At 42.4% G+C, this 17,456-nt stretch overlaps 1 protein-coding gene across 1 annotated transcript in view; it reads left to right on the top strand.

Moving 5' to 3' along the window:
* The window catches only part of LOC108785442 (astacin-like metalloendopeptidase), a 31,845-nt gene extending 15,851 nt beyond the window's left edge, over positions 1-15,994 (top strand). Inside the window, exons 4-14 of the mRNA XM_018554509.1 lie at positions 4,701-4,769; positions 6,326-6,460; positions 7,322-7,439; positions 7,836-8,014; positions 9,305-9,386; positions 9,969-10,096; positions 11,027-11,139; positions 12,662-12,875; positions 14,052-14,170; positions 14,816-15,038; positions 15,990-15,994. Coding sequence (XP_018410011.1) covers positions 4,701-4,769; positions 6,326-6,460; positions 7,322-7,439; positions 7,836-8,014; positions 9,305-9,386; positions 9,969-10,096; positions 11,027-11,139; positions 12,662-12,875; positions 14,052-14,170; positions 14,816-15,038; positions 15,990-15,994 — 1,385 coding nt within the window. The remainder of the gene's footprint in view (positions 1-4,700; positions 4,770-6,325; positions 6,461-7,321; positions 7,440-7,835; positions 8,015-9,304; positions 9,387-9,968; positions 10,097-11,026; positions 11,140-12,661; positions 12,876-14,051; positions 14,171-14,815; positions 15,039-15,989) is intronic.
* Positions 15,995-17,456: the final 1,462 nt, after the last annotated feature.

Here is a 17,456-nt window from a genome sequence, read left to right as displayed (position 1 = left end):
CAGTGTCTGTGAAGGTTCTCATTCATCCAGGTCATGGTATATCTGTAAAAAATAAGTCAAGGCAACTGGACTTGCCAGTTGCCTTGACTTATTTTTTACAGATATAGTGGCTCAGTGGTTAGCATTTCTGTCCTGCAGCACTGGGGTCCTTGGTTTGCATCTAGGACACAATCTTCATGGAGTTTGCATGTTCTCCCTGTGCTTGGGTGGGTTTCCTCCCACACTCCATAGACATGTTGGTAATTGGTCTACATTGGCCCTCGTATGTGTATATAGGTGTTGGAAATACAACAGCATATACTGATAATATATATTTTCAGCTGTAGATGGCGCTGTAGTGCAATGTTAGTTTTCTATATGCATGCTTATCTATGATACACAGGAAGTTTTCCTATCTGTATGTTTCCTTTACAAAGCTGTATTCTGATGTAATATTCTTCTAAGCAAGTCTAACTTAATTCAGAATTCGTCAAGATCTCAGTGCTTCATCTAAACACATAACATAAGTATCACCCTAACCGTCCCCTCCGCTCATCCATTGACCTCCGGCTTTCCAGCTCCCTTGTCCACTGCTCCCATACTCGCCCCCAGGACTTCTCTAGAGTCTCTCCCATCCTCTGGAACTCTTTACCCCAACCTGTCCATCTATATCCCACCTTGACTACCTTCAGGCGTTATCTAAAGACTAATCTCTTCAAGGAAGCCTATCCCACCTCAACCTAACCACTGAACCTTCACATTCTCAAATAATTCATCCACACACAGCTACCTCCTCATGTATCATTTCCCCTCCTCTTTTAGATTGTAAGCCCTCAGGGGCAGGGCCCTCCTTACCATCTTGTCTTGAATTGTATTGTAATTGTAATGTCTTCCTTATATTGTAAAGCGCTGCGCAAACTGTTGGCGCTATATAAATCCTGTATAATAATAATAATAATAACCAACAAGAGGGGCCTTAGATGTTGAGCTCGGGGACTGCTGTAAATGTGCAATATGTAAAGTGCTACATAAGACGTCAGCACTATGGGTCATGGTTACCGAGAAACGGACGGCCAAGCTATAGGGGACAATGTCCAAATTTCGAACATGGACGGGAGGAACAGTCTGCAGGAACCAGAGCATTGCACCAACGATCTGCTGACTGCAGTTCCAATGCCTTACTGGCTCCAATGCAAAATAAAAACTGGATACACATTTTTTCTTTCATGAAAAAGTTTGTATTTATAATTTTTTGCAAAAGTTGTAATGTCCCTTTAAATATCAGCTGTGATTGTCCTTTATAAAGATAAATATTTCTATACAGGTACGGCAGCATTTGTATTGAGTTTCTGTTTATTCTCTCCACAGGGGGCTGAAAATGCCATGTCACAAAAGACTGTCCCTTGCCTCGGGCACTCTCCTCCTTGTGAGGTAGAAAGAAGGGGGGCATCACCATACTAAATTCCAATACTGTAATCTGATTGGATAAAGCCACCCCTCCTATGTGTTTATAAGCCCCTACAGCCCACAATCTGTTAAACTGCAGCAAGTGACTGAGCCTTAGAAGACATGGTACCTGCAGCTTCATTCCTCCTCATCTCAGCTTCCTTCTGGTCCCTAGGACTAACACGGCCAGTAACGGTAAGTGTCGCACCATTGTGTGTCCTTTACTTTATTTTTAGACTATGGGGATGATTGTCAATGAGGATTTGTTCAATTTGTTTTTACACCTTGTATGGTGCTCACATACGCAGCAATTTGTGATTGATCTAGGTAAAGGGGAATGCAAACAAGTGATTGATCATTGATTAAAATATTGACTGATAGATTTGTCATTGATTGGAATTCCTTTTATTTTTCCGCACTATACCTTTGATTGACATTGTTTATTGCTAAAAAAAAGCGCTATTCCTGATAAATCTTCCAGGCACCTTGGCACTCCAGCTGCAGCGCAAATCCCAACATGTCTCTGGCTCTGGGAGTCATGCCTATGGCTGTCGGGGTCTTGCAATGCGTCATGGGACTTGTAGTTCCACAACAGCTGGAGTGCCGAGGTTGCCTACCCCTGGCATAGTGTAAGGGTCTGCCTGATTAAATACAAATACATTGGATCATTTGGCTCTTTATGATGTTTAGTGTAAAGTGGGAAGAAGGACAAACATAGAGTTGTAGAGAGACACGATTTGTCATTGCAGTATCCACACTAATGCCTATTATTTTCTTGTAGAATGTCCAGCCGGATACCAGTATTGGTAAGCAATATATGAAATGATAATACTCATATTGAAAATAGACGTTTATACTGAAACCTTTGTTCTGGATGCAAACATATGTAGCCCTGTTTCGGGGGGGTCACGTGAGATGACCGTCTCCGATCAGCTACCGCTGCCAACCTGTGGGTAACTTAGAAGTCCTGAGCCTCCGCTAAGTGGGAGTCAAGGGCTGTAATCAATTGGTAATGGAAGTGCCTCCACCCAACTGGGCCTTGTGGTGTTCAAGTGGGACCCCCAGATGAGATAACCTTGTCCCCAGGTGTATTTACTCACGTGTGTTCTCTTGCAGTAGTAAGCAGATCCATGGACTCCAGTCCATGGATGCCTTTTAAACATTTATTTTAGAACTTGGAATAGAAGATGTAGATAGATATGCTCGGAAATGCTGGTAATAGAATAGTAGCACTTCTTACTAGGCGTACAGATCCTAGTGGAAGGTCCATCTTCTCCCTCTCAATAGGCCAGTGAATGGAAGTGTCTCCATTCCCACAGAGGTTCCAGTGTATACTCTGCTTCAGGACAAGCTGTAGCCTGGACCAGTGGAGGTTCCTGTGGTGACTCCAGTGTCTCATGACCTCTGTTAACATGGGTTAGGTCCATGTAGTGCACATGTGTCAAACTCAAGGCCCAGGGGCCGAATCCGGCCCACCAGGCCATTTCCTAGACTTCTACTTTCAGATCTAGGTATTAAGTTATTACTAAAACCAGTGATAATCGAATGCAGAGGCAATTATGATAAAGATTAGATACATTTATATAGTCTTATAGGCCCTTTGAGGGCAACCATAATGTTGATGTGGCCCATGATTAAATTGAGTTTGACACCCCCTGCTGTAGTAGATCCAGCAGAATCAGCTAGCACATGGAATTCCATGAGGGCCTAGCCCTCAGACTTGGGCAGCCGCCCAGCACCTGAGCACCAACCTCCCAACAGGGCAGTGGCAGAGAAACAACTCAGCCCCAGTTCTGAGCATGCTCATGAGTTTTGCTATAGACAATCCCTCCTACTATGATGTTGACTGCACTGATTGGCTATCACAGAACCTCTGTCAAATGATACCACTCCAGCACAGTACTCTGCCACAACAAAGCCTGGTGGATGAGGCACATAGGTGACTCATGAGCACACCCTACTGGCGGAAAGTAATAACTAATTTGAAAACCCAAATAACACTGTTCTATTACAGGGGGTGTTAGGAGGTAGACCCCTACACATGTTAATAGTCATTACAATATTTATATAGAAAAGTTATTAAAACTCTTTATTCGAGTAGGACAGCATGCGTTTTGCACTTGCAGCGCAAGGGTCCTGGGTTTGAGAATGTACTTTTTCCCTTTGTTAGTCTTTCTTTAGTTACTTTTTCCACAACCCAAAAACATACCGCAAGGCTGTAATCAGACTTAGTGACACTAATCTCAGGAGTTAAATCTTTAAAAAAAATTCAAGTACCTTCACTATTAACAAAAATCTATCTTATATGTGTATCACTCGGCTGTAGATCCTCAAATCATCTGTGAATTGGTGTTAACACTGTCCTGCCTCCTGGAGGGGGACTACTTTTGTTCCCCATGTTCCCTGTGTGTGTTGTAAAGTAATCACCGCTCCAAGCTCACTCCCGTGATGGACTACAATCTCACGTTTGGTTTACTTATTTGTATTGAGATTCTAGTTCATCATGGGAGCGAGCTTGGAGCGGTGACTACTTTACAAAACTTCCTTGCTCATGTGACCATTCTCACAGAACTACAAGTCAATATCTGAACAATGTAACATTATCATTGCTTGCTGGAAGCAATGCATGATGGGATATTTACAGGGTTATTCACAAAAGGGTGAAGAGTTTGGAGAAGGTCGGAGAAGTGAACAATCTAGGACAACATAGCTGAACTGGAAAAATTCTCCAATTCAGCTCACTTTCCAGATCAGCGATGTTGTCCTAGATTGTTCACTTCTCCTGCCTGCTCCAAACTCTTCATACTTTGGTGCATAACCCTGTAAGTCTTGAGAAATGGAGATTGCATCACATGAAGCAGCAGGGAAAGAGATGCAAAGCACACCAGGAGTCCAGGAAGTTGTTGAAAGTGATGGACAGACGGAAGGCAGCACTCACTACATAAAAGTAAGCTTTGATTGCATTATCAGACACATCTCTGGTATGTATTCCTATTACAATGCTGATGTTACAACAGGAGAGGATATGCTGGGACTTTACAGCTCCTTCAAAGGTAAGAGATTTGTATATTGAATTATAAGGGATACAGTAAATTATTGATATTATAGTGGATCTGCTTGGACAGATTACAGGATCTACTATTCCCTATTTGCAGCAACTTCCAGAGCTGTTTCCCTTCCTTTCGTACATTCCCTTGCCCTTGTACATGGAAGTTACCTATAGACATAAGAGAAGAGTTAACTATAGAAAAGTCAGAAAATGTTTTTCTTAACAGGTGCTGAGGATACTACCTCCAATGACGATGACATGACCATTTCTGATATAATACTGCAAGCAAATGAAGGTAATGTCATGATTATTCTCTGACCTTCTGCACAAAAAAGCAACCATGCAATGTCTATGTCATATCTTATCCATGTATTGGGCTGACTAGGAAGACCTATGCCATTATAGTGAGAAGGTGTTTCATTGACCACATCCGAGTTAACATTGACAAGTTCATGTATTTAATATAACCCCCACCCCAGTCCCCATCCCTAGCCTGCTAAGCTACCTTAAACTGAAACACCAGCCCCCCTAGGTGCATGCTTATCTTCTCCATGTTGTCTACATCCTGCCAAGTAACATCTAATGCCTGGCTGCCCACAAAATATTCCACAGACTTCCAGGTACCCAGGGGCAAAGTCCACACCAGGTACTGGCCACTTAGGGTTCTGCTGCCTAGGCCATTCGATCTTTTGCCGCTGCCTATCCACTGATTTTTGCACCACCTTTAAAGACCACAAATAATGCCTGCAGCCCAGCCTAGGTCTTCCCCACAAGCCTCTCACAGCCCTGGTATGCAGTGACACATCATGGTGAGCTGTCGGGGCAAGGGGGCGTGCGAGTAAGGAGTCAGTCAATGCTTTGACTTCACCAGTACCTGGTCAATGGTTCAACTTCACCAGCACCTGGTCAATGGTTTAACTTCACCAGCACCTGGTCAATGGTTCAACTTCACCAGTACCTGGTCAATGGTTTAACCTCACCAGTACTTGGTCAATGGTTTAACTTCACCAGCACCCGGCCAATGGTTTAACTTCACCAGAACCTGGTCAATGGTTGAACTTCATCTCAGACTTAGACCCTGTATGGACAAGAGTCAAAATGGGCAACCAAACCCAGGTGGCCAAAACCGGCTGAGTGTCCAACTCCAGGGACCAAAACCGTAGAGATACCTAAACATCTTGACATTGACATGCAACAAGCTAACATGACTATAATGTCTAAGATGGTATTGATGGTGAAGCCATTGTTCTCTTCTGGATGTCCCTAAGTGCGTAACCTCTGCTCTGGAGACACCTGAAGCTAGCGTGATACCTAAAGTAGAGCACTTTATATATGTATACCATGCAGAAGGTCTACAACCTCTGCCACATTTTTATTGTTACTTGTGTCCCCATTGGGCAAGTCTCTCCTTGTTTCCTGTCCTCGTGGAGCCATTCACTTGTGTATTTGTGTCCAGGCTGCATGCAGACCTATGTGTCTGCATTTTCTTGTGTGTGTGGTTTTTTTTTTCTTGCTTTGAGAAGCGTTTATGTGTGCTGCCGTTCCGTGTTGTAGAATTTAAAAAATAGACATGAACTTTTACTGGCCAATGCATGTCAATGTATCCCATATATGTGAACTAGCACCATAGAATACAATGGCAAACCAGTGTGCGTGTGGTAACGTGTGTAGAAACACATAGGTGTTAAAGGGTTCATGGAGAAACCTTCACACAGTTCACATGGACAAAGTTCAATGTGTATACATCGTATAGAAAGTATAAGAGAAACAGAACATACACAAATGAAATATATTGATCTTATAAACATGAAAACAGTGACATGAACGGGGCATTATTGTTTGTTATTTCAGATGTCCCTGGGGTTCGACTGGAGGGAGACATTAAGCCATTGCTCGGCCGGAATGCAATGAAATGCAAGTCCTGTTTCTGGGGAAAATCAAAGCAGGGACTTGCTATCGTCCCATACGTCATATCATCTAACTATTGTAAGTTGGTCTCCCTATGGAATGAACTATCAGGTCTTCTGTCACCTTTTTATCCATGACTATGTAATAAGGGAAAGTGAATGTCTCTTCCTGTGCTCCCACAGCCCAGAATACACAGCTCAGAGCACACACAGCATATACAGCATAGAATGCACACATTATACACAGCACAGAATACAAAGCTCAGTGCATTGCTCTCCCGCACCGAAGGTAAGTGAAAAAAAAAACATAGGGCAAACATCGGGCATTTTGACAAGTACATTACTTGTCAAAATGCTCTGTTTTTTCCGCCCTCACCCTGCAGCGTCGTAAGGCGGCCGCCTGACTTGTCTTGCGGTAGCGCCGGGCCTGAGTGCACACACAGCATATACAGCACAGAATGTAATCATCATACACAGCATGGGGTACACACAGGATGCGCAGCACAGAGCACACACACAATATACAATACAGAGCACACACAGGATACACCGCACAGAGCACAAACAGGATATACAAGACAGAGCACATACTGGCTACACAGCACAGAGCACACACAGGATACATAGCACAGAGCACACACAGAATACACAACACAGATCACACACAGGATACATAGCACAGAGCACAATATGCCTCTTGACAGGCCTGTGAAGGTGATTTTACACCTATGCATCTGTGTTAACCTGCATTTTTGTATTGCGTTGGACAAGTATGTTGTCAGGCACTGCCATTCTTATACAGATCAAGAAATGGATGTGAACTTTTTTGGGCCAACACATGTCAAAGCATTGAAAACAACGACAAACCTCCACACATGCGTTACAACAACGAAATACATAGGTTTAAAGGGGCACTTAAACTTTTTTTTTGTCTCAACAGCTGAATATAGTAAATATTCGATTACATCTGCCATGTTAGAGTTTTCAACAATGACCTGCGTGCTCTTCACAGAGAGGACCAAAGAGCCAAACTACCTCAGTTTTGAAACAGGAAAAGGGTAAGCACCAAGTTTATAAGTGGCGTTCTGTTGTGTCTTGGCAGTCATTGTCGTTTTTATTTTCTTACTTATACTGTAGCCTTTGGAAAGTCAATTAGAATTTAATTGGGAAAAAGTCATAGTAGTCCGACAGGGGGTTTGGGTGATGAACGCTGAAATGGATGTTCTCTACTCCATCCTGTATCATGTTTGTAGATCATTCTTTGGGGCCAAGTCTACCAGCTTCGTCTAAAAATTCAGTACTGTATGTTTAATCCTGACATTATATTTGTGGGCTGGTTCCAATCTAAGGAAATGTCTTACGCCAAGAGCCACCAGTGTAGTTTGCCAACTACGTATGTATGTACAGCATGTATGTATGTTTTAATAATTTCATTGGTGTTTGTTCATGTGCAGCTGCTGGTCATATATTGGAAAGATAAATGGCGCACAGACAGTGAATCTCGATCCAAAAAGCTGTATGGGATATGGCGTAATCCAACACGAATTGATGCACTCATTAGGTTTCTTCCACGAACACAACAGAATGGACAGAGACAATTACGTGGACATCAAATGGCAGTATATATCACCAGGTTGGTGGATTGGGCAGGTATACATATGGTGTCCATGTGCCAAACCTCTTGTGCCTGTAGGCATGAGATATATAGCATCCATGTGGTTCTCATCAATCAATTTGGGGGCCTCTGTTGCAGCAATTGGTAGAAATAGGTGTCAACGAGTCAAGGCTATGATGCTGCAGGCACCAATCCTCCAAGTTAGCACCGAAGCAGACACTTCAGCTTTGCACAAGTGTGATTTGACACCGTTTAGGTGTCAATCACTAGGGATTACTGGGATAGCATTTAGAGAGCCCTCATTTGACATCTGTGCATATAGGTACTTAGTTGGTGTATATTTATAATTTTAAAGTGGTAAATTACAAATGTAGCTTAAAGGTGTCTTTTTAGAAACAATTTGCATAGCCCTTTTCCCTGTGAATAACTCTGAACATTCGTTCTGTGTGAATAATGGCGAAAACAAACACTCTTAATATATTTGCTTTTCAGGTTGAATGTATTGTGATGTAATACTGCATTATGGCCACTAAATAAAGCTGAGCAGCACAGGAAATACGCATTTCTTTTCCCCATGCTCTTCACCTCCATCTAGTGGCCATAATGCAGTAATACATCATAATACATTAGACCTGAAAATACTGTATATTGTGTGTGTTTTTGCCATTATTCAAACAAAATGAATGTTCACAAATATTGGCAGGGTGAAGGGATCTTTGAAATCATTTTCAGGTCTCGAAGTAATCCCTGCTAACCCCCGGTGTACAAATGACCTCCTATATTGGTGGTCAGTGCAAAGGTGTGTCCACCACCCAACCACCGTATTGGTGGTCAGGGTAGTTGGGAGATCAATTTACCAATGCATAAACCCCTGTCAACCTCAGGAGGAACCCTGGTTGACAAAGGCTAGTCTACCTGATGATAAAGTGAAAGCTGTACAGCATCTAATTGTCCCTTGTTAGGTATATATTGGTGGGTGGTATATATCAGTGGCTGCTGGTCTCCACACATCCTCCTCTTCAAAATCTCCCATCCAGGCTCTGCTTCTTCTACGCATGTACACCTCAATTTCCATTCATTACTACGCACCTCTTTCACAAAAGGACGCTGCCATACAATAACCTACCTGCCGAAAGAGGAGGCAATATATTTTCCTTTAGGGGGGCCCATTTCTTGAAATGCTGCTTCTTTGCTGCTCCCTGTTGTCTGCAAGTATTCAATCAGTCGGATGGATTGGATACATGTTACCCCTGCTGAACACACACTGTGGTTCCTCATAGCTCATTGTACTGATGATGTGTTTTACAGGAAATCAAGGGGATTTCACGAAGAACAATGGGAATACCATGAATCTCGCTTATGATTATACATCAGTGATGCATTACGGCAGGTAAGAGAAGACCATTTGGTATCCACTTTCAACTCTAGATGGGGAAAAATAACCTAAAGCATCAGTCTATTTTTATAATTTTTGGCAACTGTTTGAATTGCAAACTAGATCCCTGTGTATGTCATACATTGCAGTAGCAAAAGTAGGTCCTTTCTTCTGCTAGGGAGTCTCACACATTCTGATGCAACAGGAAAAGTTACAGCATAAAAAAGAGCACCCAATAGGGAAGGTGGGAACCCCATTAGGGATAGTTTTGGAAACTCAGGTCAAAGATCTGGTCACCGGAGACCTTGAGAGATATAAGAAGTTGCTGGGTGATTCAAATAGTCCACTCTACACCTGGTAGGAAAACTGGATATGTATGCAGCCTAAAGAATGTATACATTACTACTACTAATAATAATAATAATGATAAGATTATTGTTGATGATGATGGTGATGATTTTTAAACACAAAAAAGTTATTAGCAATGTATAAATAAAAATAATATTAAAACAGAATATATCCATCCAATATCTTTCCTTTGAAAATGCAGAGTTTGTACTGTGTCCTAAATCTTCATATTTCTTCTTATACTTCCAGCAAAACATTTTCAAACACATCTGGGCAGATGTCAATTGTACCAAAACCCAACCCTGATATTGCCATTGGGCAGAGAATCGGGCTCGACAGCAGGGATGTGGAGAAGATAAATGCGATCTATAATTGCAGTAAGTAATTTATCAACACTCAGGGGTCCTCAGAATTTCCAAAGGGCCAGTTCACTGTCCTTAAAAATTTAGAGAGCCAGGCTCTGGCCATTGAGAGTAGAGAATGCCCTGGTGTCAGTGCTAGTTAACAGTGCTCCAGGTTTGGTGAGCAGTGGGAATAAAATGTGGCTTAGAGACTGTGGCTAGTCAGAAAAGAAAAAATGTCCCATCAGTTGTGTCAGTGAGAGAAGTAGTTCCCCATTGTTGATGTTAGTGGAAGGAATGGTGTTTCTTAGTGGGTGTCAGTGGAAGGTATAGTGTCCCATCGTTGGTTTCTTTGGGGGAATAGTGTCCCATCGTTGGTGTCTTTGGGGGAATAGTGCCCCATCGTTGGTGTTAGTGGAAATAATAGTTCTCCATAGTTGGTGTCTTTGGGGGAATAGTTCCACATCATTGGTGTCAATGGGAGGAATAGTGTCCCATCGTTGGTGTCAGTCGGGAGAATAGTGCCCCATCATTGGTGTCAGTGGGAGGAATAGGGCCCCATCCTTAGTGTCAGTTGGAGCTATAGTGCTGTTTCCCTACTAGAGAGATTCCTCTTACCTACCTGTCAGGACAGGAATTGAAGGGAAATCTCTGCAATGGGGACACAGGCATAAACAAAAGCACATTTGTAGTAGAATGGGGAACAGGTTGAACATCTGACAATGTTTTATTGCTGTCTGCATCTAGTATTAAGTATTCTCTGTGACCTGGTGGAAGAGTGACTAAAAGGTGAGCATGTGCTCCCTAGGTGGGGTTGGGGCATTAAAGCAAACCTGCATGGGCACAGCACAGTGCAGATATTTACAGTCTTAGCTTCACCCCTGAGGATACAAATGTTATTTCCCTGACACTGTGACATTTGTGAGAATTGACAACACCGGCTCTGACAGTTGTTTATTGATACAGATCTATGCAGGAAAAAGTTGCTAGGTCCCTCAGGAAACTTCTCTTCCACTGATGTCACTCCCATCAACAACAATGACAACTGTCTATGGCTCCTACATGTTCCATCCGACCTGGTATAGTTTCAGTTTTCTCTATTATTTATTCTGTATTAAAATATGTAGCCATAGAACTGCGCAAACAAAAGCAGAACTGGTTATCTCATTGCTAATGTTCAAAACAAATCTTGTCTTAGTTGGTACCTCCTGGCTGTCTCCAGAATTGTCGGATTTGTACATATTGGGGGAAATAGTGAAGCAATGCAGAACCTTGGGGGAGGGGTGGGGGTTGGAAAGAAAGGGTGGAAAACACCTTCTAAAGCTGGCCATACACTGTTCTATTTAATAGAACAAATTCCTCCATCAACGCTTACGAGCGTTGATTGAGGCATCACTGATGTCAGAATACCTATATAGAGCTGGCAGCTCATTGGCTGCTGGCTGTGTACATTTGTATTTTTTTAAACCCGCTGCTTTGATCAGCTGAACGAGGGAAGCCGGCCAAAGGGTGCCAACCCACTGTGCAAATTTCCGGGCTGGTTTCTGAAGAACCAGACAAAATTCGAATGATGTATGGCTTGATTAAGCCTCTTAAATTTTGACGAGAGGGCTAGACTAAAGCTGGACATACAGTATACTATGTTCTTTGATAACCTGCTATGCAAACACAGCTCATTATGGCCTCTGGTTGTTACCAAGGAGCATAGGAACTTCCTTTGCTCCTCGGTTGATCATTTTTGGCCCGACTCCTTTGGCAAAAGTCTACTGAACTACAGTTCGCGATATACTGAGACTGCCGCAGCCGGGATGGATCCCGACATTACTGTCGAGATCCACCCAGCTGTGTGAGTGACAGCTAGCTCTGCCTATCTAGAGGCAGAGCCAGCTCTACCCGCCCACTCCCCTGTCTCACTTCCCGATCTATTGAGCCGACCTGTGACAGTTTCATTGTCACATGTCGGCTCGAACTATAAGGATGAGTGATTTTCACTCACCTCATAGTTCTCCTTTAAGAACCTGAGAGCTCCTTATACTTAAATGATATTATATACAAACTTTTCAAAACATTTTTAGATAAAGCAGACACAACAGGCAGTAAAAGTAACCAGAACAAGTGCCCCCACTTCAAAAATTCTTCTCTTTTCCTGTTTTGGTGATTTTTGGATTTTTATTCACTTTCCATTTTCTTAATGTGGTCACTGGGGAAAATAGAGAGGGTGAATCTCCTCAATGGTGAGATTCCTCTAAAGTAATAAAATCAGGTAGGATTTCTAACAACTCATCACTCTATTGCATAGTGTCTGTCAATGACCAGACCTGAGTCGTTAGCTCTCCCCCAACTCTGTATGTCAAAACTACAGATATTTCGATACACTGGGCTGGTTTACTGCAATACACTGCATGTTGTGCTGCACTACAATGGAGGTGCGTTGGGATGGTGCTTTAAGGTGCCATTCAGAATGAATAGCACTGCAGCACACCAATGCACGTAACAGACATCCATTGAAACAGACATAGCTGACCTAGATGTTTTTGTCTTTAAATCTCTCAGCGCATGCAGAGATTCCCTTTAAGTAAAAAGACATTTACAATTTTGCAGATCTTGCTGCAGTTTGGCCAGTTCGTTTGTTTGTCCGGCAAATGTAATGCTAAGATCAACGTGTACGACGGGGTGAGCAAGAACAGCACTCTGCTAGTCACGGTCAATGCAGGCCAACCTCTTCCAGTGCTGATCTCATCTGATAAATTCATGCTGCTGGAATATATCGCCGACACGCCTTCTCCAAGCAGTTTCAATGCGTCTTATAAAACAGGTATGTGCCCAACTAACATATGTATTATGTGGTCCATAAGCATTCAATCATTGTGCCTAGAGCTGGATATACACGGTTAGAATTACGTTTGAAAATAATCATTATCAAAACATTGTTTTGATGTTCTAACAGTTAATGGAGTCAAATTGGAGATCGATTTCCACATTGATTAAAAAAAATGAAGGACAAGGATGGAAATTTTTTCTGCAATGAACAAAATTCTTACAGTGAATGCGGTTTTCATGCAGGAAAACCTCCATTGATTCCCAAAATCGCATGTTAAAATTAATCTTTAAATTTCAAAGGACATTTGTCAAGTCTCCAATGGCATTATCGAATGTTCTGACCAGATTTTTCATATAAATGTTAGTACAAAAATCTACAGGTGTATGGGCCTCATTCACACGGTCTATAAGCTCCAACAGAATTAGTGTATCTCTCTAATAGGGCCCCAGATTGCAGTACACTTTAAGGTGTTGCTCACACAAGCTATTCAGGCAAACATGCGGCAAATATCAGCGTATTCCTACATTTGTGTTCATTAGTGATTGAGGACAGTTGTCGCCGCTCAGCCTGTACAAATCAATGGCAGGCTGACAGGCTCTGCAGCTTGCCAATGCTGTTCAGATCTATCCCCACCCTCCAACGGCTACATGTGGTTAGGGACAGATGATCAACCCTGGATGCAGACAGATTGCGTCCAAGGTTGTGTATCTGTCCCTAACCACTTGTAAGTGCTAGATGTGTGGATACATGCCTGTCATTAATTTATACAGGCTGAGTGGCGGCAACTGTCCACAACCACCTGTGATCACAAGCACAGGAATATGCTGATTCTTGCCAAAATGTTGGCCCACATAGCCCGTGAAAATGAGGCCTTAAAATGTGGTAGACACTTGGAAGACAGTCTCATAGAAGTCTATGGAGAGCTGCGGGATTGTCATTACAGAAGAGGACTACTTAAGAATATATTTTATAGATATTGTGTTTATAAGCACATTAACAGAAACCTGCCATAGGAGAAATATGGAGTTTGCAATTGTACAATTCAACATGTATGGATAATCATCAGATTTGGCAAAGTCTTCTGGGAGAGGCAGCCGGCCAATCACAGCCAATGTAACTCCGAAAATTACCATGCCGCATCTAATGTAGATTTGTCTGTTTTATTTACAGTGGTGTATGGAGGCACTTTTACCAAAAATCGAGACTATGTTGAGTCCCCAGACTACCCCTTCAACTATTACAACAATCTCCAAGCCATATATGTCATCATTGCTCCTCCGGGTAATCGAGTGAGTATAAAAGAGACATTTACAATGGAGAATGTTCCTTCTAAAATGTCAAAAGCTCTTTTATTGCATTATTTTTGCCCTGTCCAATGTATTAGTACAGTAGAGCAGTGGCTCACAATACGCTTTAGGATTGTCTTTTTAACCCCTGTAAAGGCTCATGTCAATGGACCTTGCTTTTCTGCATTTAACATGCTCAATGTGGGTCAGCAATATCCTATTGACTTTAACGGATTAGTACATGAAGCAGTTCAGAGGACGCATTTGACCTGCTTTGCCTTATGCTGCAGTTTTTTTAGACACAACTGAAGGCTCCTGTATGACAATCTTAACAAGTACCCAATACAGATACTGTGTGATGCACAATGCTTGTGAAGTAAACAACCTTCCCTGATGGAGCCAAATCCTCCTTTATTTGTGTCTCACACGCTCCCGCTCCCAGACACTGCAAAATAATATCTGAATGGGGGCAAACTTTTAAAGCAGTGAATGTTACATTCACCAAACATACATAGTGAATTGATCACTGTACTCTAAAACTCATGCACCAGGAAGATACTCTTGCAGTGAATGTTTGGAGAGTGTTGCATTCACTGCTTTCTAAATATACATATATAACCAGTCCTGCAATAATGTATCATTTTTCAGGTGTTGCTGAACTTCACTGACTTTGACTTAGAGTCATCTACCAAATGCATGAACGACTACCTGACGGTTAGAGATGGTGGTAACCTCACTGCGCCGGCCCTGGGTGTTTACTGCGGACACAAATCCAACTTCATCGTAACCTCCAGTGGGCCAATGGTGGTGCTCCAGTTCTCCAGCAATTCCAAAGTCCAAGGACATGGGTTCCATGTAGATTATTCTTTTGGTAAGTTGATGCTCTGACTCTCTTTCAGTTGTGATTTATTAACATGGGCTACACCCGCATAATTCCAGCCTATAACATACATGAGCTATCCCACTGTACATAATTCCAAACTAAACCTTACATAGGCTATATAAAAAAAACTTCATTCCAGCCTAAATCTTGCTTGGGTTATGCAAGAACACATAATTCCAGTTTAAATCGTACATGGGTTACAGCAAAAACATCATTCTAAAGTAAATCTTAAATGTGTTATATCAAAAAACATAATTCCAGCCTAAATCTTACATGGGCTGCACCAAAAAACAATTCCAGCTTAAAGGAGGACTATGAGGTGAGTGATTTCCACTCATCCTCATAGTTAGAGCCAACCTGTGAAAAATAAGTTGTCACAGGTCGGCTCTATTGATCGGGAAGTGAGCAGAAACATGCAGCTGATCCGCTAACTTCCCGATCGTCTCCTTGCAGTGAGCGGTGACTGTCAGTCATAGCTCCCCACAGGGATTCCCCCCTCCCCTCTCCGATCCCCCAACGCTGAGTGGAGTAACGAACGGGGGAAGGGGCGGGCACAGCTGGCTTTGCCTCTAGATAGGCAGAGCCAGCTGTCACGTAGCTGGGTGGATCCAGACAGTATTTGTCGGGATTCCGTCCCGGCTGCGGCGCTCTCAGTATAACCCGCGATATATTGAGCTTTTGGGTCAAGGGAGGAGGTTAGTATATGTCCTCCCCTGAAGATAACTATGAGGAAAAACACTTACCCCATAGTTCTCTTTTAAATATTACATGGGTGGCCATAATGTAATATTACAACACACTACATTTGAACAGGGAAACGCTCCATCTAGTGGCCATAGTGTAATATTACAACACCACATTCCAATAGAGAAAAGGTATATTAACAGCATTTGTTTTTGGCATTATTCGTCCATAATTTAACTTCACATATATTCGCAGGGTGAAGGGCCCTGCAGATTGTTTATAAATAGTCCCTTAAGTGTCCTCATGGCCGGATGACCATTGGGTTTACATATACTTTGAATATATGATAAAAACGTATAGAGTTCTGACCGGATGTAAAACCTTCAGCTTAAATATATAGTTGTGTCTGTATTCAAACTTATCTCCGTGTAACCTCCCCTGCATCTTCTTCAAGAATTTCCCATATTGCAGGCACATCTGAAATGTATTTTACCATTTTTATCATTTCAGTGTCCGCGAACTGAAGAGTTCAACTACCGATAAAGGAGATTGCTGTCTTTTGATGAACACAAATGACCCCAAGCTAGACTTGCTGAAAACGTCTTTCATTTCTGCGTATGCACCGCCCCCATCCACGAGTGATATTTCCCTAGGCGCTACTGATTATTGATGAGCCGAACACCCGCGAGTTCGGTTTGAATTTGAACTTTCAAACATGGAAAAAGTTTGAATTTGAACTCAAACTCAATGAAAGTCTATGGGACCAGAACTCTGAGAATCAAATGTCCCCTTTTTGAAGGCTTATATGTAAGTTATTGGCTATAAAAAGGGGGTCCGGGGACTGCCCTGGGGGACAGGAATCAATGAAAAAAACACTTTTAAAAAATACAGTTTTTAAAGGAGCAGTGATTTTAACATCATACAGATTTGCCACTTTAAGTGAAACAATAAAAATGAAAAATGCCTTTAAATATCGTGCCCGTGGGGTCCCCTTGCACTGCCTGTAAAGTGTCAAATCTGTATGATGTATAGAACCTGCTGCAGCAAAAATGGTGTGCGGTTCCCCCTCCCAAAGAGTAACAGACCCTTTAGGTCTGGTAGAAATGTTAGGAGGAACCCCATTTTTTTTTTAAAAGTGTTGGATTCCCCCCCAAAAGTCATAACAGACCCTTAACGTCTGGTAGGAATTTTAGGAGGGACCCCATGTAAAAAGAAAAACAAAAAAAAAGTGTGTGGGTTTCCTCCTTAAAGTCATACCAGGCCCTTAAGGGCTGGTAGGAATTGTAAGGCAGTACCCCACTGCCATACCAGATCCATGATCCGAGTCGTTACCAGCCCACATGCCCTCGGCACTGGGAGGGTTGCCCCTGGAAAAGCGCCTTGTCCCTGTGCCGATGGGGACAAGGGCCTTTTTCCCACAAGCCCCTCCCAAATGCACCCCCCCTTGTGAATGAGTAAGGGGTACCCCTACCCATTCACTAAAGGGTTAAATAAAATTGTATAAAAGAGTCCAGACTTTTGAAAAAAATCCTTTGTTTGAAAAAAAAAACCAAAAGACAAGATTTTGACAAGTCCTTTATTTTAAAAATAATGATTCACGATGACTCGAAGAAATGAAAAAAAATTTGTTACATAGAAATAATGGCAAAAAAAACCGACGACCGCCGTCCCGTTCACTTGCAACGAACAGCCGGCGCAGAATGGCATTTTGACAGATGCCGG

This window comes from Nanorana parkeri, unplaced genomic scaffold (assembly GCF_000935625.1).
Source record: "Nanorana parkeri isolate BGI_ZX_2015 unplaced genomic scaffold, ASM93562v1 scaffold163, whole genome shotgun sequence".
In the NCBI taxonomy this organism is placed as follows: Eukaryota; Metazoa; Chordata; class Amphibia; order Anura; family Dicroglossidae; genus Nanorana; species Nanorana parkeri.
This window is presented reverse-complemented; position numbering and strand designations above follow the sequence as displayed.